This window comes from Corvus hawaiiensis, chromosome 20 (assembly GCF_020740725.1).
Source record: "Corvus hawaiiensis isolate bCorHaw1 chromosome 20, bCorHaw1.pri.cur, whole genome shotgun sequence".
Taxonomy (NCBI): Eukaryota; Metazoa; Chordata; class Aves; order Passeriformes; family Corvidae; genus Corvus; species Corvus hawaiiensis.
Genome location: NC_063232.1, coordinates 10,250,219 through 10,272,287, shown reverse-complemented (window position 1 = coordinate 10,272,287; position 22,069 = coordinate 10,250,219). Strand labels below are relative to the sequence as shown.

The window sequence follows — 22,069 nt, the reverse complement described above, 5'->3', positions numbered from 1 at the left end:
TGGCACAGAGTGGAGCCCCCGTCCCTGGAGGGGTTTAACAGCCCTGTGGATGTGGCACTCAGGGATGTGGGGCAGTGCTGGCCTTGGCAGTGCTGGGGGAGTGGTTGGACTCGATCTTAGAGGGCTTTTCCAGCCTTCCTGCTGGTTCTGTGCCCCTGATCCTGTGCCCCTGATCCCAGGATATCCGCATGCACAGGAGCTGTGGGACTGCACGGAGGTTCATGGGTGTGATGGAACACACCCTGATCACCCTGCCCCGGGATGATCCAATACTCACAGTCCACGCTGGAAAAGGCAACGGGTGCTGCTGCTGTGCTCAGCATCCACAGAGTCCTCCACCGTAACAGCTGCTCCCTTCTCCCTTCCCTTCACAGAGATCCGGGAGGCTTTCCGAGTGCTGGACCGGGACGGGAATGGCTTCATCTCCAAGCAGGAGCTGGGCATGGCCATGCGCTCCCTGGGCTACATGCCCAGTGAGGTGGAGCTGGCCATCATCATGCAGCGCCTGGACATGGATGGTGAGTGCTCACCGGGGTCTGCTCTCTCCTGGGGGATCCACCGGAGCTTTCCCAGGGCTTGGCAGCCCATGGATCCGGATCAAACAATTCCTGGTCACCAAGGGAAGGATGGAGAGGGAGCTGGGGAGCTTCGCTTTCCCCACACAAAAGGAAAGGGCGAGGTGAGAGGTGAAGCCTGCTGTGGGTGATCCTGGGAATCGGGCAGTGCATGGGAGGGGGATGGAGCATCCCTGGTGGAATACAGCTGGGTGAAGACAGAGCAGCTCTGCAAAATCCACAGATCCCAACAACTCCACCCTGGGCATCCCTGGGAGCTCCTGGAGCTCTGGCAGCCTCGGGGCTGTGCCCATTCCCTGGGGAGCCTGGGCAGTGCCCAGCACCCTCTGGGGGAAGAACCTTTCCGTGCTGCCCAGCCTGAGCCTCCCTGGCCCAGCCCCAGCCGTTCCCTGGGCCCTGTCCCTGTCACAGGAGCAGAGATCGGAGCTGCCCCTCAGGAGGAGCTGCAGACCCCAAGGAGTCTCCCCTCACACGAGTGGAGATTGTCCCAGGCTGGAGGGGGACATTCCACAGGTGAAAAGCAAACCAAAGTCAGGTGTCAGAAGCTGAGCCAGGCTGAGGGTGATGGAAGCAATTCCTTTGATGCCACCACCATCCTGACTGGAATATCCTGACTGGAAGGGACCCCCAGGGATCACCCAGCCCAGCCCCTGGCCCTGCACAGACACCTCAACAACCCCACCCTGCACAGATAATCTGTGCCAGGCTCTTTGAGCCTTTCCCTCGGCATTCCTGGGCAGCCTCTGGCCGGTGACACTTCCAGAATTCCCACCCATCCCCTGCCCAGTCCCTGGCTGCTCCCTGCAGGTCGGAGCCGCTGTGCTGGGAGCTGTTCCGAGGAGGTGTCGATGGCTCTGCAAGGAGAAGTTTTGCGGGGTGGAATCATCCCGAGCCAAGTCCTGCTGGGAGCGCTCATCAAACAATTACTGAGGGAATAAAAGCAACAGAACCCCCACCAGTGGGGAGAGGGAAAGGCAGGATCGGGATGCTGGAGCCAGGGAGGAATTTCAGCGGCTGCAGAGCTCGCTCAGAGCTGAGCACAACGAGCAGTTAAATCCAAAATGTCCTTGGCAGGGCAGGAGGGGAGAGCTCCGCGCTGCCAGGAGTGTGCAGGGAGCGGGGGTGCACATCCAGCCTTGGCCCGGGGCTGTGGCGGGGAGGAAATCCTGCCAGAGCAGGGTCTGAGGGCTGGAGGGATCCTTGGAGAGCCAGGGAGACGCCAGAATCCTTGGGGACACTGGAGAGCAGAGCCCGGGGAGAGGGGGAGTGAAACTCCTGCCCCTGTGGGCATTCCCGATGTCCGTGGGAGAGGCAGGGACATTGTCACCTGGGCACGGCAGGGCAGGGCAGGGCTGGCAGCCTGCTGAGGGTGTCCGGCAGAGGAAGGGCTGGGAAACCTGGCAGGGAGAGGAGATGCGTGGTGGGAATGACCTCATTCCGTAAAGAAAAGGGGAAAAAAAGAATCCATCACTTTAAAAAGTGTTCTGTCCAAAAGTTATTGTGTGCCCCTTGCCCTGCTGCGCTGGCCTTTCCTGGCAGAGAGGGACTTGGGCTCAGGTTTGGCAAAGCCAGGCTTAGTGTGGTGCCAGCTCCTGGGGTCTTTTCCCGAAAATCTGAGCTTTTTTGGAAAAAGAGTGCTGGGGACTTGGCTCCCAGTTCGGATTCGTCTCCAGTCCTTCCCTGACTCTGCCAGGTTCCGGCTCTGCTCCGCACACTCCTGCTGGGAGGGACCTGCAGTGAGGAGCGAGTCAGACCCGGAGGGATGGGCTGCACATGGAAGTGGCAAATTCCTGCTCAATCCCTCCCTTCCCAGCGAGATCCAAGTGCTTTCTGCAGGGATGGGAGCTGATCCTCCAGCTCCACAGTCCCACCAGCTCCAAACTGGCTGTACTGGTGCAGTGTTGGAGCAGGGGTTTGGGGGCTGTGCCATGGGAAGGTCAAGTGGGCCATGGATTTAAAAAAAGTCAGGGAATGGGAAATTCCTGAGGCACTGAGCAAAGAGGGGAATGTTCTGTGGAGGATTTACCTTGCCTGCAGATTGAATTAGTGCTGTACAGCTTGAATTAATGTTATCAGGGCTGCTTTGTCTCCAATGGATTCTTCACCTTTTCCTGGGATTTAACTCAAAATACGGAGTGAGAACCAGCAGCAGCCTCCTCCTTCCTCCCCCACTGGGGATGAGCATCTTTCAGGAGCAGGGCAGGAATGCTGGTTGTGCCCAGTGCTCCCTGGCCCTCTTCCCAAATATTCTTGGGGAGGGTTGCTGAGCTTTCCCAGGTTTTTGCTCGGCATTAGATGGGTTGGAAGCTCGGACGGAGGAAAGGCCACACTCAAGGAGGAATCTGCAGTGGCCAGCAGAGCCGGGGGGAGGTGAAGCGCTCTGCACATCTCTGGCACGTGCCGTGAGTTATGAGGTGATGGCAGGTGGAGCAGCCAGACATCCATTCCCTCCTTCCCAAAAAACTGCTGCCAGGGCCTGCAAATGAGGTAAGAAAGTTGGCAGGGCTGGGGATTCAACGTGAGCCAGCCCGAGCAGCCCCAACATGCAGTTTCCATCAGCAATTCCAGCGTGGCACAGGGGCTGACTGCACTGAGGGCCCACAAAAAGCAGCAGCTGCAGCTGCGCTGGGGGGGTGTTCCCTGATTTCGGTAGGGATGGGGAGGGAGGGAGCAGCAGTGCCAGGGAGGACAGGGCATTTCAGAGCAGGAGTGCCAGGAGGGACAGGGCATTTCAGAGCAGGAGCAGCAGTGCCAGGGGGGACAGGGCATTTCAGAGCAGCAGCGTGTGCTGGGGCTGAGCAGGAAGTGACCTGACAGGAGCATTTCACACCTGGTGTCACCTCCTGCCATCGAGGCTGCGAGTGGCACAGGGGATGGCACAGGGAGTGGCACAGGGAATGGAACAAGGGGTGGCACAGGGAGTGGCACCGGGGATGGCACAGGGGGTGGCACAGGGGGTGACACCAGGGATGGCACAGGGAGTGGCACAGGGAGTGACACAGGGGATGGCACAGGGGGTGACACCGGGGATGGCACAGGGGATGGCACAGGGGGTGACACCGGGGATGGCACAGGGAGTGGCACAGGGAGTGACACCAGGGATGGCACAGGGGGTGACACAGGGGGTGACACAGGGGATGGCACAGGGGGTGACACCGGGGATGGCACCGGGGATGGCACAGGGGGTGACACCGGGGATGGCACAGGGAGTGACACAGGGAGTGACACAGGGGGTGACACCAGGGATGGCACAGGGGATGGCACAGGGGGTGACACCAGGGATGGCACAGGGAGTGGCACAGGGAGTGACACAGGGGATGGCACAGGGGGTGACACCGGGGATGGCACAGGGAGTGGCACAGGGAGTGACACAGGGAGTGGCACAGGGGATGGCACCGGGGATGGCACAGGGAGTGGCACAGGGAGTGACACCAGGGATGGCACAGGGAGTGGCACAGGGAGTGACACAGGGGGTGACACCAGGGATGGCACAGGGGATGGCACCGGGGATGGCACAGGGAGTGACACTGGGGATGACACCGGGGATGGCACAGGGGGTGACACCGGGGATGGCACAGGGGGTGGCACAAGGACAGCTGCTCCCAGGCCCGCCGTGTGCAGCTGCTCAGTGGCACTCTCAGAGCCCCCACCGGAGCAGGAAGGACGGGCTGCTCCAGCACTCATCACCTCGCAAGGAAAAATGGGCTTAGGGAGAGATCACTGCTGGAGCCTGAGCGGAACTGGCCCTGGCACGGCTGGGCCTGGGGCCAGGAGCCCTTCTCAGGTGTCACCTCTGGTGCCACCATGGCTGCTGAGGGGCCAGGCCCGCTCCTCCCTGCACAGGGACACGCCAGCAGAGGGACATGCCACCACGCCACCAGCCTGGCACTGCCAGGGTGCCCCGGAGTGCAGGGAGTGGCTCTGCCCTCCCCCCCTCTGCATTCCCTGATTTCCTGGGAATTTCCCGTTCTCCTCCCCGGGGGCAGGAGAGCAGCAGGGCTGGGGATCCTCTGCATCCTTACGAGTCCCTTCTCCAGCTGTTCTTCCAAAGCTTGGCTGCGAGCTTGGGCAGCGCTCCCAGGCTGGGGTGGCGTTGCTGGGAGTCTGTGCAGGGCAGGAGTTGGATTCCCTGATCCCCGTGGGTCCCTCCTAACCCCAGGAATTCCATGATTCCGGGAATCTGCCAGGTGTGCTTCACCCAGCTGCCACAGGGGAAAGCTGTACAGTTGGCATAAACCCCCCTCAGTTACGGAGAAAAATGGGAATCTCCTTGGAATGTTTCGAGGTCTCTGGAGAAATCCCAATAAATCCTCAGAACCCCCCTTTTGTGAACTCCAGGAGATGCTGCAGCACTGCTGGGATGGGAAGTGCCAGGAAAGGACAGAAGGAAAAGGGATTTGCTGGGCAGAAATGTTTCTCTTTAGGAAGCGAGGTGAGGGCTGGGGCTTCCGAGATTCCTGTTATCCCAAAGCTTTGTTTGCATCCTGCTGGAAGTGCGGGACTGTTCCCACACCTGGGCACTTCCCATTGTAGGGAGCCAATATTTTCGTCTGGAAATACTTCCAGACATCAAATCTGACCTTTATCCCATGGATTTCCTTAATTTTTAGCCAGAATTCTGCATTTCATGGACACAAAACTGTGAGGGGGGCCCTGGCTTCTTCCTGCAGTCTGGGGAATGACCTGGAATATTCTGCCAGCACAGGGAAAGGGAAATATTTGATACATTTCTGTGCTGGAAAAAGGAATTACTTGTAAATTCTTCCAACTGGCAGCAATGCTGATAAAAACGGGAATTGGCACATGGAATGTGGGGCCTTATCTGGGATCCCTCCTCTTTAAGCAGCATTTGCCATAAAAGAGATGAATGTGTGACTTGAGTGTCACAAATGGTTTCATTGGGATTTTTGTCTGAGGAATAAAACGAGCACTTGGTGTAGGAATTAGAGGAGCAGCTGGAAAAATAACCCTGGGCTACCACAAGACGGGGGGAAACCACCCCTGGATGTCAAATTATTTATTGGAATGAGAAGAGGGAATATTCTGATGAAGCAGAAGTCGAGCTGGTTTCACCAGGGACCTGCCTGGTGTCTGTGGGACATTCTGGGATGTGGCACCTGGAGCGGTGACATCCTTGGGAGCAATGGAAAACGGGGGAATCTCAACTTTAAATTCTGGAAGAGTCATGGAATCGTTGAGGTTGGGAAAGATCTGTGAGGTCACAGAGTCCAACCCTTCCCCAGTGCTGCCAAGGCCACCACCACTGCCCCACGTCCCCAGGTGCCACATCCCCAGGGCTGTTAAACCCCTCCAGGGACGGGGACTCAGCCCTGCCCTGGGCAGTTCCAATGCCTGAGCAGCCTTTCCATGGAGAAATATTCCCAAAACCCAACCGAAACCTCCCCTGGCACAGCCTGAGGCCGTTCTGGATGCTCAGACCCAGGCAGAAGTGGCACTTGGCGCTGTGGTTTGGTGGCCATGGGGCTACTTGGTCCAAGGTTGACGATCCTGGAGGTCGTTTCCAACCTCGGTGATTCCATGACTCTTCCGGACCTTCCAGCTGAGATTCCTGTTTTTCACTGCTCACAAGGATGCTCCAGGTGACACATCCCAGGATGTCCCAGGTTCTCTGTGGAAAGGGAGGAAGTGTCAGTGCCACGGCTGGGTGGTGTCACAGGTCACTGTGTCCCTCCAGGTCGCCCCTCCAGGCCGCTGTCCTGCTCTCCAGACCTCCCTAGGGACACTGCTTTGGTTTCCTGTGCTTCCTCCTGGCACCAGAGCTGGGGCAGGGATGGGAACGGTGGCAGGACATGGGCTGGGACATCTGGAGACAGAGCAAATCTCTCCTTTAAAAATGAAATATCCAGCTCTCCCCTGGGGCTGGCAGAAGGCAAATTCCTTGTTCGTAGGCATGGACAAATCCCAGCATCACAGGATCATTAGGGTTGGACAAATCCCAGGATCATTAAGGCTGGAAAAGACCTCCAGGATCATCCTGTCCAACCTTTGATCAGTGAAAAGTTTGCTTCTGCCCACAAGCTCGGCTTGAGCTGCCCTGTGTGGGAAAATGGTGACATTCCCAAGCTGGAAATCTTTCCTCTCCTTTTGTCTCTCCCACTTTACCTCTTCAGGTTTTCCCAAGGTCCTTGTGTTTCAGCCTGAAAAGAGCCGGATAAAAGATTTCATTTTATATCTCAACATAAAAATGGGTTTCAGTATAAAACAGCCCAGGCTGCTGGGGGGGGGGGGACCAGGAACCATTTCTGGGTTAAAGTCAGAGTTCGTAGGAGTCAGAGAATCCCAGAATCCCAGGTATGGGTTGGAAAGAATCTTAAAAATCATCTCACTCCACCCCTGCCATGGCAGGGACACCTTCCACTATCCCAGGTTGCTCCAAGCCCTGTCCAACCCAGCCTTGGGCACTTCCAGGGATGGGGCAGATGGGTTAGGATGGATCCTGGGCTTGTTCTTGGTGCTCAAAGCGATTTTTAAGTGTGAGAAATGATCCAGCCGCATTCCAGCCTGGCTGTCCTGTGAAATGTGTTGCTGAGCTGGGAATCCTGGGCAGCGGGATGGATTTGATGAGACTTGTCTGGATTTCTAGGGGCCACTCTCTCCGTGTCTGCTCTCATTTGGACAATGAGGATTAGCACATTTCATCCCGTTCCGTGTTCTCGCTGCGGAGATGAGGAGTAATTACAGCTGCTGCTGCAGCCTGTCAGCTCTGCAGCTCGGGAGCAGCGAGAGGTTCATCAAATTACATCAAATTACATCAAATTACATCAAATTCTATCAAATGACATCCAATCCTGCCCTTGCTGGAGCGCTGGGCTGGCTGAGTGCAGCACAAAAGGGAGCCCTGGCTGCAGCTCCCCTCTGGAGCCTGTCCGTGCTCTGGCCTGGGCTGCACCCCGTGCCCTGTGCTTTGTGGGCAGCCTTGCTGAATTTTATTTCTCCCCAAAACCCTGGGATCATTTTGGCTTCGCAGGAGGTGTGTGCCACAGCCCAGAGTCCTGCTCTGCCGCTGGTCCCAAGGGTGTCTGAGCTGCACCCGGAGCTCTCTGCCCTTCCAGGGCCGGGGAGCAGCACCGATGGAAGCCCCGGGAGCCCAGTGGTGACCCCGCTGCTCCGGCCCCTGGGGCAAAGGGAGCAGAGTCCTGCACAGACCTGCCAAAGGGGTTTGGGTGCCCAGGGAGGGGATGTGGGACAGGGTTGGGGCTGGTGGGGAGCCGGGGTGGCCGTGCTGGTGGCACATCCCCCTGAGCAGCCCCGGCAGGGCGCTTCCCTGGGCACACCTGGTGACAGGGCTGCTCCCTGGGCACGCTGCAGCTCCCTGGGCACACCTGGTGACAGGGCCTTCCCTGGGCACACCTGGTGACAGGGCTGCTCCCTGGGCACGCTGCAGCTCCCGGGGCCGCTCTGCAGCCCGTGGCTGTCTGACGGGGGGTTCTTTCTTACCGCACTCCCTGTTTTTCTTGCACTTCTGCTCCTTGTTTGAGGGTTTGTGCTGGAGCAGGGACACGTCCCAGCAGATTCCCTGTCCTCCCCAGTCCCTGTCTCCTGGTCAGACACGGGGAGTTCATGGATTTATCTTTAGTGGGAAGCAAACCAGTGCTCTGGAGCTGTTCCCTCCCTGCAGGACAAGCCAAGGTGTGCCAGAGTGAGGAACTCTCCAGCTCCTCTGCTCAACCCCCCCCCGCTCCACTCTTCTGGGCTCTGCCTGAGCCTCACAGACCCCATGGACATCCCCTCCTCCTGGGATGTGTGTGTGTACAATCCATGGATCGTTTCTGTGTGGTTGTCATGGAACCAGAGCAGCCGGATCCACAGAACTGCTCCGAAAGCTGCAGCGATGGAGGGACTGAAGGGACAGAGGGGGCTCCAGTGGAGATGTTTGATCCTTTCCCCAGACCCGGTGAAGCTTTTCATGGAATCATGGAATGGTTTGGGTTGGAAGGGATCTTAGAGCTCCTCTCGTTCCAGGTCAGGGACACCTTCCACTGTCCCAGGCTGCTCCAGCCTGGCCCTGGACACTGCCAGGGATCCAGGGGCAGCCACAGCTGCTCTGGGCACCCTGTGCCAGGGCCTGCCCACCCTCCCAGGGAACAATTCCTTCCCAGTATCCCATCCATCCCTGCCCTCTGGCAGTGGGAAGCCATTCCCTGTGTCCTGTCCCTCCATGCCTTGTCCCCAATCCCTCTGCAGCTCTCCTTTAGGCCCTGCAAGGGGCTCTGAGCTCTCCCTGGAGCCTTCTCCTCTCCAGGTGAGCACCTCCAGCCCTCCCAGCCTGGCTCCAGCCCTGGGAGCAGCTCCGTGGTCTCCTCTGGGTTCATCCTACAGATCCACGTCCTCCCTGTGCTGGGGGGGGGGCAGTTGTTTCTCTCCTCCCAGAAGTCACTGGAGCTGTCTATAATTAAAACTGTTTTCCAAGGCCAGAGTTTCAGGCCAGACTTTCCCTGTTCCCGCTGCAGTTCTGGGCTGAGGCTGTAATTAGGGAGAAATCCTGTGCCTCGTGCTGGGCAAAGGATCAGGCTGGCGAGAGGCTCTGACCTCCCAGTCTTTGAAACCGAAAGCCTTTTCTGGGAAATGTCCTGTGGCCGGAGCTGTTCCTGCTCATCCCGTGCCTCATCCCCGGGCACAGCCTCACCCAGACTGCCGGAGCCCTGCCCGGGTGCGCCGGGCACGGCAATGACACAGCCCGGGCCAGCCGGGCACTGCAGGGAGCTGCCGGAGAGTAAAAATAAACAGGAGTTGTGTGCTCCGGGCCCCGAGCTGCAAAGCCAGCTCATTAACTTTAAATATCTCACCTCGCTGCTCGCTGGAGGTCACACTCCGGCAGCAGGAGCGTGAATGCTGAGCAGGCTGCTTGCCGAACATCCTCATCCCTGCACATCCTGATCCCTGCACATCCTGATCCCTGCACACCCTCATCCCAGCACATCCTCATCCCTGCACATCCTCACCCCGGCACACCCTCATCCCTGCACACCCTCATCCCTGCACATCCTCACCCCGGCACATCCTCACCCCGGCACATCCTCATCCCGGCACATCCTCATCCCGGCGCACCCTCATCCCGGCACATCCTCACCCCGGCACACCCTCATCCCTGCACATCCTCACCCCGGCACATCCTCACCCCGGCACACCCTCATCCCTGCACATCCTGATCCCTGCACATCCTCATCCCGGCACACCCTCATCCCGGCACATCCTCACCCCGGCACACCCTCATCCCTGCACATCCTCACCCCGGCACATCCTCACCCCGGCACATCCTCATCCCGGCACATCCTCATCCCGGCGCACCCTCATCCCGGCACATCCTCACCCCGGCACACCCTCATCCCTGCACATCCTGATCCCTGCACATCCTGATCCCGGCGCACCCTCATCCCGGCACATCCTCACCCCGGCACACCCTCATCCCTGCACATCCTCATCCCTGCACATCCTGATCCCTGCACATCCTCATCCCTGCACATCCTGACCCCGGCACATCCTGACCCCGGCACATCCTGACCCCGGCACATCCTCATCCCGGCACACCCTCACCCTGGCACACCCTCACCCTGGCACACCCTCATCCCGGCTCCAGCCCCGGCGCCGCGGCAGGGAACCCCATTATCCTGAGCATGGCCGGGGAAAAGTCTCCTTTAGGGAGCAACCAGGGCACGTTATCCAGCCAGCCTGAGGCACAAGGCTCGGAAAACCGGGCCGGAGTCCGTTCTGCCCGGGGCTGGAGGTGATGCCATCCGGGAATGTTTTCCCCCTCTCGTTTCCCTTTTCCCCCTCTCATTTCCCTTTCACCCCCTCTCATTTCCCTTTCCCCCTCTCATTTCCCTTTCCCCCCCTCTCATTTCCCTTTCCCCCTCTCATTTCCCTTTCCCCCCTCTCATTTTCCCCCTCTCATTGCCTTTCCCCCATCTCATTTCCCTTTCCCCCCTCTAATTTCCCTTTTTCCCCATCTCATTTCCCTTTCCCCCATCTCATTTCCCTTTCCCCCCTCTCATTTCCTTTCCCCCTCTCATTTCCCTTTCCCCCCTCTCATTTCCTTTCCCCCTCTCATTTCCTTTTCCCCCCATCTCATTTCCCTTTCCCCCCTCTCATTTCCTTTTCCCCCCATCTCATTTCCCTTTCCCCCCTCTCATTTCCCTTTCCCCCTCTCATTCCCAGGCATGTTTTCCCCCTCCACTTCCCCTCTCCAGCTTTGCCTTTCTCCAGCCCAGTGAATGTTTCATTCCTCCCTCCAAGGCAGCCACTCAGGAGCCTTTGGAGAGACAGGGGTGTCCTGAGGGCTGAGGGTGGGGCTGTCCCATGGGAATGGGGGTGGCATGGGGTCACCCCCTGCTCCTCGGAGCATTCCCTCGTTCCTTCAAGGCACGGGAGCTCGGGCAGGAGCTTCCAGGAGCCCGGCACAAGCTGCTGCTACCTGGGATTCGGGGATTCGGAGTCCTGCTCCCCCTGCCTGGCATTCCAACCTGGGCAGACTTCTGAGGGTGGATCCCGTGGGATCAGGACAGGGGGAAGGTGGGATGGGGCTCCGGGGTGGTTGGGTGGGGTGGGGGTGGTTGGGGCTGGTGGCTGCACAGCTCTGGCTCTGTGTTTCCTGCTGCACATCCTCCAGCAGGTCCAACTTTCCCTTCTCCCCGCAGTGAAAGGCTGAGGGAAGGTGAATTCCTTTGTCTCGAGCTCAAAGCTTAGGGAGAGGGTGGGAATTTCTGTGCTCGGCTCTTACAAACCATCAGCAGGAGCAGCTGATGGCAGCTGGAACCTCTCGGTCCTGCAGATGTGGGATCAGAACCTGGATGAGGATTGGTGTTGAAGGGAAACAGCTCAGGAGAGTAAATCCCCTTTCCAAAGGGCTGGAGGCTCGTTCATCTGCCCTGAAATGGTGTCCAACCCCAAGTGTGCTCCCTGTGGGCACTGGTGCTTCTCCGGTCCCCTCCACAGGCTAAGTCATTCATGATTTTCTTTTTTCTTCATCCCTTCTCCTCTCCACGAGTCCCTGACAGGAGGGGGCAGCCGGGGGGGTCGGGCTCTGCTGTCAGGGAACAGGGACAGGAGGAGAGGGAACGGCCTCAGGCTGGGCCAGGGGAGGCTCAGGGTGGATATTGGGGAAATTTCCCCATGGAAAGGGTGCTCAGGCATCCTTGGAAGTGTTCAAAAGCTGTGTGGAAGTGGCACTTGGGGACAGGGGTCAGTGGTGGCCTTGCCAGTGCTGGGGAAGTTTGGTCTCGATGATCCTGGGGGTCAGGTGGAACCTCGGGGATTCTGTGATCCCACTGCTTTATTTAGGAGGCCCAGTGGGCGTTTTTCAGAGGTGCAGACAGCCCTTCCTTGAGTCAGTGAGGTCCAAAGCCAATCTCCCTGGGCTGCAGGCTCTGGAAGAGCTGGAAAAGCTCTTGGATTCCCAGCTCCATTGTCTTTGGAATCACTTGGAACCAAAGAATGGTTTGGGGTGGAAGGGACCTTAAAGCTGATCCACTCCCAACCCCTCCCATCCCCACACTCGGCATAAGGGGCCAGCAGGATCTCAGGATTCTCTGCTGGAGCTCTGTGGAGCTCTGGGAGCAGCCAGACTGAGCTCACAGCACGGCAAACGTTAATGCTGGGACTCCTCAAGCTGGGATTATCCCAAGGTCTCTCCGCACCCCACGAACGAGCGGTGAGGGGGAGCTTGGGCAGGTCCCTGCTGGCCACACAGGGTCTGTGGGCACTGGGAAGGTTCCCAGAGAACCCAGAGATGTTCCTTGGTGCCTTCAACATCCTCTTCCCACGACGGGACAGTGAGCCAGGCTCCCAGCACTGCCATTCCTTTTGACTGTCCCAACTCCCTGGTTCCTGCCAGGACTGAGAGTCCTGCAGGCAGCAGACCTGTGGCTACCAGCTGAGGGCCTGGGGAGGATGAGCTGGTCTGAGTTGGCTCTGCTGGGGTGGCCAGAGCGGTTCTGAGTCACTGCTTGAGTCGTGAGGCTCAGCCACAGCGTCGGTGCCCACGGTGACTCAGTGACATTAATGCCGGGATTAACACGGAGCTGGCTGGGGAGGAAAGTGTGAGGGCACCGCTGGGAGGAAACCGAGGAGTGCTTTAGGTGGGTTTAGACCAGTGCTTAAGCTCAGCTCTGGTGTTTGGCTAAGATCACCCACACAGGCAGTGATCCATCCCCCAGCTGATGAGGGCAACGCAGGGATGGGGTGGAATCCTGCCTGGAACCCCTCTGTCATCACCCCTTTGCCACCTGCCAGCCTGCCCTGGCCCAGCAGCCCCTCACCACCATTCCCAAGGTTTCCCTGTCCCAGCAGCCTCTCACCGCCATTCCCAAGGTTTTCCTGTCCCAGCACCCCTCACTGCCATTCCCAAGGTTTCCCTGTCCCAGCAGCCTCTCACCACCATTCCCAAGGTTTCCCTGTCCCAGCAGCCTCTCACCGCCATTCCCAAGGTTTTCCTGTCCCAGCACCCCTCACTGCCATTCCCAAGGTTTCCCTGTCCCAGCAGCCCCTCACCACCATTCCCAAGGTTTCCCTGTCCCAGTAGCCCCTCACCGCCATTCCCAAGGTTTCCCTGGCCCAGCAGCCCCTCACCACCATTCCCAAGGTTTCCCTGGCCCAGCAGCCCCTCACCGCCATTCCCAAGGTTTTCCTGTCCCAGCACCCCTCACTGCCATTCCCAAGGTTTCCCTGGCCCAGCAGCCCCTCACCACCATTCCCAAGGTTTTCCTGTCCCAGCACCCCTCACTGCCATTCCCAAGGTTTCCCTGTCCCAGCAGCCCCTCACCACCATTCCCACGGTTTCCCTGGCCCAGCAGCCCCTCACCGCCATTCCCAAGGTTTTCCTGTCCCAGCACCCCTCACTGCCATTCCCAAGGTTTCCCTGGCCCAGCAGCCCCTCACCACCATTCCCAAGGTTTCCCTGGCCCAGCAGCCCCTCACCGCCATTCCCAAGGTTTCCCTGGCCCAGCAGCCCCTCACCACCATTCCCAAGGTTTTCCTGTCCCAGCACCCCTCACTGCCATTCCCAAGGTTTCCCTGGCCCAGCAGCCCCTCACCACCATTCCCAAGGTTTCCCTGGCCCAGCAGCCCCCACCCCACCGTAACCCTGGGTTTCCCTGCCCTCCCAGTTTGTAAATAAGCTCTGGGAATGTTCGAGTGCCTTGGAACCATGGACTCATTAAGCTGGAAAAGAGCTCTGGAATCCTCAGGTGCAGCCATTAACCCATCGCTGCCCGGGCCCCACAGAACCCTTTCCCTTCCTCAGTCGGAGAGCTCGGCCCGATTGGGGTTTTTAAATCTGCGTTCATGTTTGGGGGCAGGGAGAGGAGGGAGCCGGGGCTGTCCCGGGGCAGGAGCACATCCTGCTCCATCCCAGCTGGAGCTGCTCCTGCCTGTGCCCCTCCGGCCTTCCCGGGGTTCTCCTCCCGCGGGATGAGCTGTGCTCAGTCCTCAGAGGGAGCTCGGAGGCAGAGGAGGGGAGGATGAGAACAGCACCCATCTCACACAGGGGGACGGGGAGGGATCCTGTGAGCCCTGCTGGGATCAGGGATTGCGGGATGGCTCCTGGAGAGGAGCGAGGGAGGTGAGGGAGAACAGGCAGCACACGAGCTCCAGCCCGGCCTGTTCCTCCTTTCTCCCCATCCTTAAACCAACTCCGAGTCCATCTGCAGGACCCTGGGGAGAGCAGCACGTCTGCAGGCACGGGGATGGGGGCGCTGGACTTGATTCCAGGGCTGGATCCCGAGCAGATGCTCGGTGAGTGCATCCCAGGGCAGCTCCCGGCGCCGAGTGCGCGGCCGTGGGGAGGAGCAGGAGGGCGAGGAAGGCGGCTCCTGCCTGTGCCAAGCCCAAATTTCCCGCTGTGCTCCCAGGATGGGATGTGGATCCTGGCCCGCAGTGATGCCCTGGCCGTGCACAGCAGCCCCATGCAGTTTCTAGTGCTGGTTTTTATGGCATTTCTCTCGTGGCTGTCAAAAGGAATTTTCAGACAAAGGCGTGATTTCTGTCTGTTGATGAAATGCTGCTGCAGTCTCCTGAGGTGCTGATGACAGGGAAGCTTTGTTTTCTGCAGCTCCAAATGAACGTTAAAGGGATATTTCTAGGAGGCAAAAGGGGGGTCTGGTTGCCTTGCTGGTTAGGAGTTTTAATTGAAAAAGCAGGCAATAAGGGGATAATGCATTTTTTCATGGCATCTTTCTTCGGAGGTTGTGGAAAACGCTCTCATTAAGCCAATAATTGAAGCCTGTGAAGTTGGTGATGATCCCTGGCACAGGCACAGGGAAGACACGAGCAAGGGACTGCCCGAAGTCTGCACAAAGTCAGACAGAGCCAGTCCTGTCACCTCTTTCCTGGAATCACGTGTAGGACCGAGTCCTGCCTGTCCTCTGAGGGCGGAGTGACATTGGAGAGAGCCCGAACTGAAAAACTCCGTGCTCGGGTCACACAGGCACAGGCCAAATGTATGCGGGGGCAGGTACCAGCATCTCTTTAAAATGCAAATTGTTTTCTTGCTAAACTGGCTAATTTAAAGAAATTAGCATCCCAAAGCGTCCCGATTTGCATTCCAGTGTGTGGATTCGCTGCTGTCGGTGCCAGCGAGCGCTGTGCCTCGGTGGAAATCACCCGGAGCCGCTGTCACCTTGCGGTACCTTCCCGAGCGATCCAAGCCCGGGCCGCACCCAGCCCCCGCTGGATGCTTCCCGAGGGGCAGCAGAGGGAACGCGTTTCCCACAGAGAGGTTTCAGGGAATGGCTCCCCAGGCGATGGGGTGCCCACCCCGTTCCTCAATAAGTTCTCCCAGAAATGAGCTCGGTCCTGCAGAGCCCCGGAGCTGGGAGCGGCTTTGGCAGCAGGACGGGGTCTGGGTGCGTTTTACCGGATCAAAGACACCGCGGATCCTGCTGGGTTCCCTTTTAGAGCCTCACGCCAGGATAGTCCCTCCCAGAAACCCCAGATCTCCTGGAGATCCCAATTCCGCCCGGGGAGTGCTCGGGCCGCGCTGAATTTGTGCTCGGGCCGTGCTGATTTCGTGCTCGGGCCGCTGGGATTTTCACCCGGCGGCGCTGGTGCCGGGATAAGGACACGGGAGATCGCGATCGGCCGCGCATCTGCCGGGATGGAGCCCAGGGGTGCGATCAGGAGGACAGAGAGCAGCGGGATGTGCCGCACGTGGCACGGCTGGCACACGGCGCTGCCGCAGCTGCTGCAGGCACCGCTGGCATTTTAATCGCGGCCCTGGCATTGATCTGCTGTGGTCTCATGGTCTGAGGCACTGCTCACACCTGGTCATTTAACAGCAGCAGCTCCGGGGAGGGATGGGTGCGGTCACTTCCAGCTGAATCGGGGTAAAACACAACCCCAAATCCTGCAGGGGCTGATTCTGATGTCAGGCTCGAAGCAGGGCTGAGTTATCAACCCTTATCAGTTCAATAACGTGGAGGAGGAGACGTCCATGGCCTGATCAATGAAGGAGATTTTCCAGAAGATTAGGTTAAGCATTCTCAGGAGAGCAGGGAATTGAACTGCTCAGACGGATGGGGATTTTTAAGATCCTTCAGCAGGCACGAATATCCCTTTTCGTGTCGAGGGAAAAGTGACATTTGATAACAAAACTCGCTCCAAACAGCCCCGTGCCTCTTTGAGAGCAGGAGCCGCTCTCAGCACGGCACCAGCTCGGCTCGTTAGTGGCAGGAGGTGTCACCTGTGCCCGCTCTGCCTGCTCTGCCTGCCGGGCACACAGACGGGCGCTGCTGGGAAGCTGGGATGAAACGCCTGCTGGATGAGCAGTAGCTGTGGCCCTGCGCTGCCTGCACTCCCTCCCTCCCTCTGGAGGCCGGGGCTGGCCCTGTAAAACTTGTGCGGAGACCTGAGGGAGAGCCCTGGCCGTGCTGCTGGCTCCTGTCCCCGTGCCAGAATGGCTTTTTGGGAAGCGCCTCTGGGCTCTCTGGGCCTGGGGAATGAGCTGTTCCCCTCAGGGCACGGCCTGGCTGTGTCCTTGGGGGCAGGTGGGACACAGCAGGGGCCGTTCACTGGCACAGCAGAGGGTTTGGGGCTGTGGGCACTGGGAAAATGCTGTGGGGATGCCCCAGGGCGTGGGAGGTCCCTGATGTGCAGCAAGCCCAGAGGGGCACGTTGGGCACTCAGGGGTTAATTATTAATTGATAATAATGAGGGTGGGCAGGCCCTGGCACAGGGTGCCCAGAGCAGCTGGGGCTGCCCCTGGATCCCTGGCAGTGCCCAAGGCCAGGCTGGACACTGGGGCTGGGAGCAGCCTGGGACAGTGGAAGGTGTCCCTGTTCACATCAGGGGGTTGCACTATATAGCCCCTAAAGCTCCCTTCCAACCCAACCTTCTCTCTGATCTTTGAGTCTCTGATGTTTTCCTCTCCCTCCAGGGGACGGCCAGGTGGATTTCGATGAATTTATGACCATTCTGGGACCTAAGCTGGTGTCGTCGGAGGGCAGGGATGGCTTCCTGGGGAACACAATAGACAGCATATTCTGGCAGGTGAGTGAGCATTGCTTTAATTGCAACTTCAGCCAGCTCTCAGCAGCTTCCAGAGTGAATTTGTTGAGGAGCACAGGATGTTTTACCGAGTGGGAATGGTTGTGGGAAGGGTGTTGGGGTCCCTCATGCCATGGGCTGTGGGAGAACATTCCATGCTGGGGGAGGGAGCTGTGTCCAGCCGAGCCCTGTGCTCCTGTGGATGGATGCAGCTGGACACAGCAAAGCACCCAGATCCTCCTGCAACACTTTTGGGAGTCTGGAATTCACTTTTGGAAGAGAAAAGCATTTTTCTCCAGGAGTCTTTTGAGTTGGGAGCCTTGAAGCCGCTGGCTGCTCCCAGAAGTGTGTTCCTGCTCAGTGTCCCTTGGCTGTGGCAGGGGACGCTCCACACAGAGGGAATGTGCCGGGCAGGCCACGTCCCACTGGGATTTCTGCTGGATTCAGGGATGAGCTCAGGATAACCATGTGAACAAAACTGAGAAACTTCTGCCCCAGTGGTGCCCTGGGGTGGTTTGGTCCTGCTGGCCCCAGGCACTGCAAGGAGACGGATCCAGCGCTGGGAGCTGCTCTTTGTCTGCCCTGCAGTGAGACTTTAGACAGCGTTGGAGCTTCCAGGAAAAGCAGCCCAAAATGCCCCAAAACACAGAGCTGCAGGGTTGCTGCCAACGGATCAAACGTGTGGCTTCCTGTGGGATTCCAGCTCCTCTCATTGCCCATCCCACAGCCTTTGCCTGCTAAGAAACTTTGGCTGTTCCCAAGTTTAATGAATGCGAAGAGCCAAACCTGGAAATGAGAATTTCTGCCTTCTTTTACAACCCTCCAGCCCCGTCCAGACTGAACTGGGTGGAGCTCTGGAAGAGTGTTTTAAAAGGCTTTTAAAAAGCCATTCCTGGCCTCCTGGCACAGGATAGGAATAACCTGGAAATTCTGCTCCGGATTCCAGGATCTGGCTGTCAAAGCAAGAGTTTGGTGCTGGTGAAGCCCTCGTGGTTTGTGAGGTACCTGGGGGGAGTAATGACACCAGGAGGGGCAGGACTGGGAGTCAGGGGTGTTTTATTGCCTCCACTCTGCCTTGGGAGCCTCATCCCAGCCCAGGAGGGAGAGGAGGGAGCCCCATCCTGTCCCACTGTGCCTTCCAGAATTCCAGCCCCTCAGGAGCTGCTCAAGAAGCAAAAGTCCCAGTGGGAAAATCAAGTTTGTGAGCTGAGCTCTTGGATGGGAAGCAGAGAAGTCTGGAGCCTTCCCAAAAACTCTGCTCAGTATAACCCATTGCTTTTAGTGACCCTCCCACCTCTGCAAATGCCTGGAATGGGCAGGGAGGCAGGATTGTGCCTGGATTTAGAGCTGCAGGATTCCAGGGATCAGCTTCCACAGGGGAGTATCCCTGATGCCCTTCCTGGCTGTGGTGGGACAGGGAGAAGGGAGCAGAGGCTCCGGGTGGGAGCCCTGGCTGGGCAGGGACAGCCCCGGGGCTCCTGCAGGCAGCAAAGCTCTGGCTGAATTCCACAGGTGCTCCATGGCCTTGGAAAACAATGGTTATGGGCTTTACCCCCTCTTTACTCAGCACTTCCCTGGATTTCTGAGCCCCTGAAGAGCTCCGGTTGCTTTTCCTCTGGGGTAGGAGTGCAACGCCTTTGCTGCTTTTTCCCAAAGGAAAAGCAAGGAGAAGACCCCAAGGTGTCATTCAGGGAACAGGTTCCCTTTGCCCATTGCTCCCTGGCTTCATCCAATCCATCTGCAGGGCATCAGACACCTCATTCCCGAGCATTTCTCCTCTGCGTTATCTCCAGTGGGATTCCTGAAGGGAAACCAAGCCTTTCTGGGAATCAGGGCTTGGCCGTGTTTCCCATTTCCCCTTGATGTGCAATTTCCACATGTTCTGGCAGGGGATGAGCCTGGGCTGCTGACAGAACCTTTCATCCCTGCAGCCATTCCCAAGGAAGGGTTTTAAGGAGGGAATGGTGCCCACAAGGCTGTGGCTGTGCCCAGAGCTGGGGGACAAGGGTGGGACAAGAGGGACACCTGGCTGGGCAGTGCCACCATGAAACCTCACCCCAAAGCTTCTTAAATCAGTCCCACAGGAGAGAGAATCCGTGTGAGCATCCAGGAAGTGCCTTCCGCTCTCCCATCCAGGCAGAGTCCCTCCAGCCCTCCCCATGCTGGGATATCTTTGCCAAGCTCATTTCTGAGGGCAAAGACCTCCAGGTTCCAGTGTTCAACACGTCCTACGGGAGGCAGTGTGGAGGATCTCCAGGCCCAGAGGGAATGACAGCCCTGGATGGGAGGTTTTTAATGAAGTGAACCTCTCTGGGGTGGCTGGAATGCTTTGGGAAGTCAGGACAAGTGGGAATGGTTGAACAACATGGCTCCATCTACAGCGGGCGCAGCAGGAATTCTGTGCCCACAGCACTGATGAGATGATTTGGGAAAGTCAATGCTTTGTACCGTGACCAGCTGAGAGCCAGAGCCTGGTGAATTTCCCCCCCTTCTCCCTTTGCTGTGTGCAAATGGAGGCTGCAGGGAATTTCAGGATATCTGGGAGCTTTGTTTTGCGTGAGGGGACGGTGCCGGATCATGCCCTCAGCCACGGTGCCTGCTCATCCCATCAGAGATCACCCAGCACGAATCCCCGGGTTCAGGAGCAGCCTGGGTGCTTTGGGATAAATAAAGCTGCTTTGCAGGAGCAGAATTCCCACGGGGAGATGCTGCTCAGGCTTTCCTTTGTCCACTGGAGAGATTTGGGGAGGCAGGTCCTGCACAGGGAACAGCTCAGCCGCTGCTCATCTTTTCTAGGACTGAGGGAATCTTTTCCTTCCTCCAGGCTCCCACAGACTTTTGCTAGGGGGAGGGATATCCTGGGGTTTATCATCTTTGAGAGGGGAGTAGGAATGGCCAAAAATTCTACAGGACCCCTGAGCAAGGAGGGAGGGATATGCAGGGACAGGCCAGGGACAGCAGGGACCCCCAAGGTCCTGAGCTGCACCCTCAGCTCAGGCACCACGGAACAATTCCCTGGAAAACGGAGCAGGGACCACATCCAGCTGTGGGGGGGCTGCATTTGGGGCTGGCTCAGGAGGGAATTTAGGGATGGGAAGGGGGATCAGAGCTGGCTGGGAGCAGGGGAGAGCAGAGGGACGTGGCTGGGATGGGACATGGATGGTTCCCCCTCCCATCCCAGCCCCTGAGGTTCAGTGCTCTGCCCATCCCTAATCCCGTTTGCAGTTGTCACTGGGAATGCAGGAGAGTCCCAGGGGACAGATCTGGGCTCTCCTGATCTGGTCAATCAATTAGTGCCTTAATAGAGGGAGATGAAGGGGAAAATGTGTGGGAATGGCGGTGGCACAGGGCAGGGCAGGAGGGGCTGGGAGGGAGCGGGGAGCGAGGGAGCGGGGAATGAGGGAGCGGGAAGTGAGGGGCTGTGTCAGGGCCCTCCAGCAGCCCCGGGCTGTCTCCAAAGACAATTTTTGCCTGGAGAGGGATTTTTTTTTTTTTATGGGGTTCAGAGATAAACCTGATGCAGTTGCTTCCTGTGTGTGAGTTTCTCCTCTCGTCCCTGCAGAGGAATTAATCTGCTGATGGCAAACGAGCCTTGCTGCAGAGGATTTGTTCTTGTCTGTGTCTGATTTGATGTGGGAACAGATCCAGGTGCCCTGCTGGGGTCAGCCCTTCCTCCCTCGCCTCCTCCTCCTCCGGAGGCAGTGCAGCCCCTCAGGGCAGGTGCAGGCTGTTGTCAAACCACAGGATGGGACGTTTTACATCTTGCAGCAGCATTTTTTGCTGGTGCTGAGCTGCTCTGCTGCAAAAATCTTGATTCCTGGATTTCAGGAGCTGCTGTGTCAGCTCTTCAAAGAACCTTCTCGGATCGACTGCTGGGGAGGAAGAGAGATGGGAGATTGGGAAGGAGCTCTTTACTCAGAGGGTGGGCAGACCCTGGCACAGGGTGCCCAGAGCAGCTGGGGCTGCCCCTGGATCCCTGGCAGTGCCCAAGGCCAGGCTGGACATTGGGGCTTGGAGCAGCCTGGGACAGTGGGAGGTGTCCCTGCCCATGGCAGGGGTGGCACTGGGTGGGCTTTAAGGTGCCTCCAACCCAACCCATTCCTGGATTCTGGGATTCACGGATTCAGTGCCCTCCCTCTTGCTGGTTGCTTTGGGGTTTAAATCAGGGAATGCAGCTGAAAGTTTGGTGGATGGGGCCAAAGATGGGGAGTTGGGGCTGGACCATTGTACCAGGCACATCCCCCCAAATGCTCTTCCACCAGACCAATCACCCCACAGCACTGCCTCATTCTGAGCAGCACTTTTTGACTGATGAACCTGGGATACCTTGAAGTGATTTCCACAGAAAAAAAACCCCGTACATTTAAAACATCAACCATTGCTTGGGTTTTCCCGGCTGGATACAACCAAAGTAAGGCAGAGGTTGGAAACCTTGGCATTGATTATCCTGCAAAACCACTGGGATTTGAGCTGGCAGACACCTGTCCTGGGACACTCAGATGGGGCCCCTGTGTTCCCCAGTGCCCCTGAACCCCAGCATCCTGACCTTATCCTAATTTCAGGAATGTAATATCTCCTGCCATGGCTGCTCCTGCAGTTTAGGTCATGGTTTCCTCATATCCACATTTAAAAGGTGAGATTTTCCATGGGAGGATGCAGGTGGCTGGTGTGAAACTCGTCCCAAATAACCTGGGACACTCCCAGAGTGTCCTTTAGTTCATCCCAGATATCCTGGGACACTCCCAGAGTGTCCCTTGGAGCCATCAGAGAGAAACAGCCACTTCCAGGCTGTGATTCAAGGGATGTGCCCTGGGCCCCAGCCTCAGGAAGGGATGAGCTGTGCTTCAGAAGTGCCAATTTTACTACATTTGGTATAAAAATGTGGAGGGAAGCGGCTCAGGTGGAGCTGTGTGCCCTGGGGACAGCTGAATGTCCCCTCCTGGGCCCCACCAAGGCTCTCAAGGCCTTTTTGGTTCAAGTTCCAGCTCTATCAGTGC

The 22,069-nt window shown here is 58.1% G+C and overlaps 1 protein-coding gene across 5 annotated transcripts in view; it reads left to right on the top strand.

Annotated features, from left to right (window-relative positions):
- Positions 1-22,069, top strand: part of CALN1 (calneuron 1) — a 147,320-nt gene that overhangs the window by 81,417 nt on the left and 43,834 nt on the right. For all 5 annotated transcript variants that reach the window (XM_048324413.1, XM_048324414.1, XM_048324417.1 and 2 more), the window contains 2 exons: positions 375-518; positions 16,963-17,075. In XM_048324413.1, coding sequence (XP_048180370.1) covers positions 375-518; positions 16,963-17,075 — 257 coding nt within the window. The remainder of the gene's footprint in view (positions 1-374; positions 519-16,962; positions 17,076-22,069) is intronic.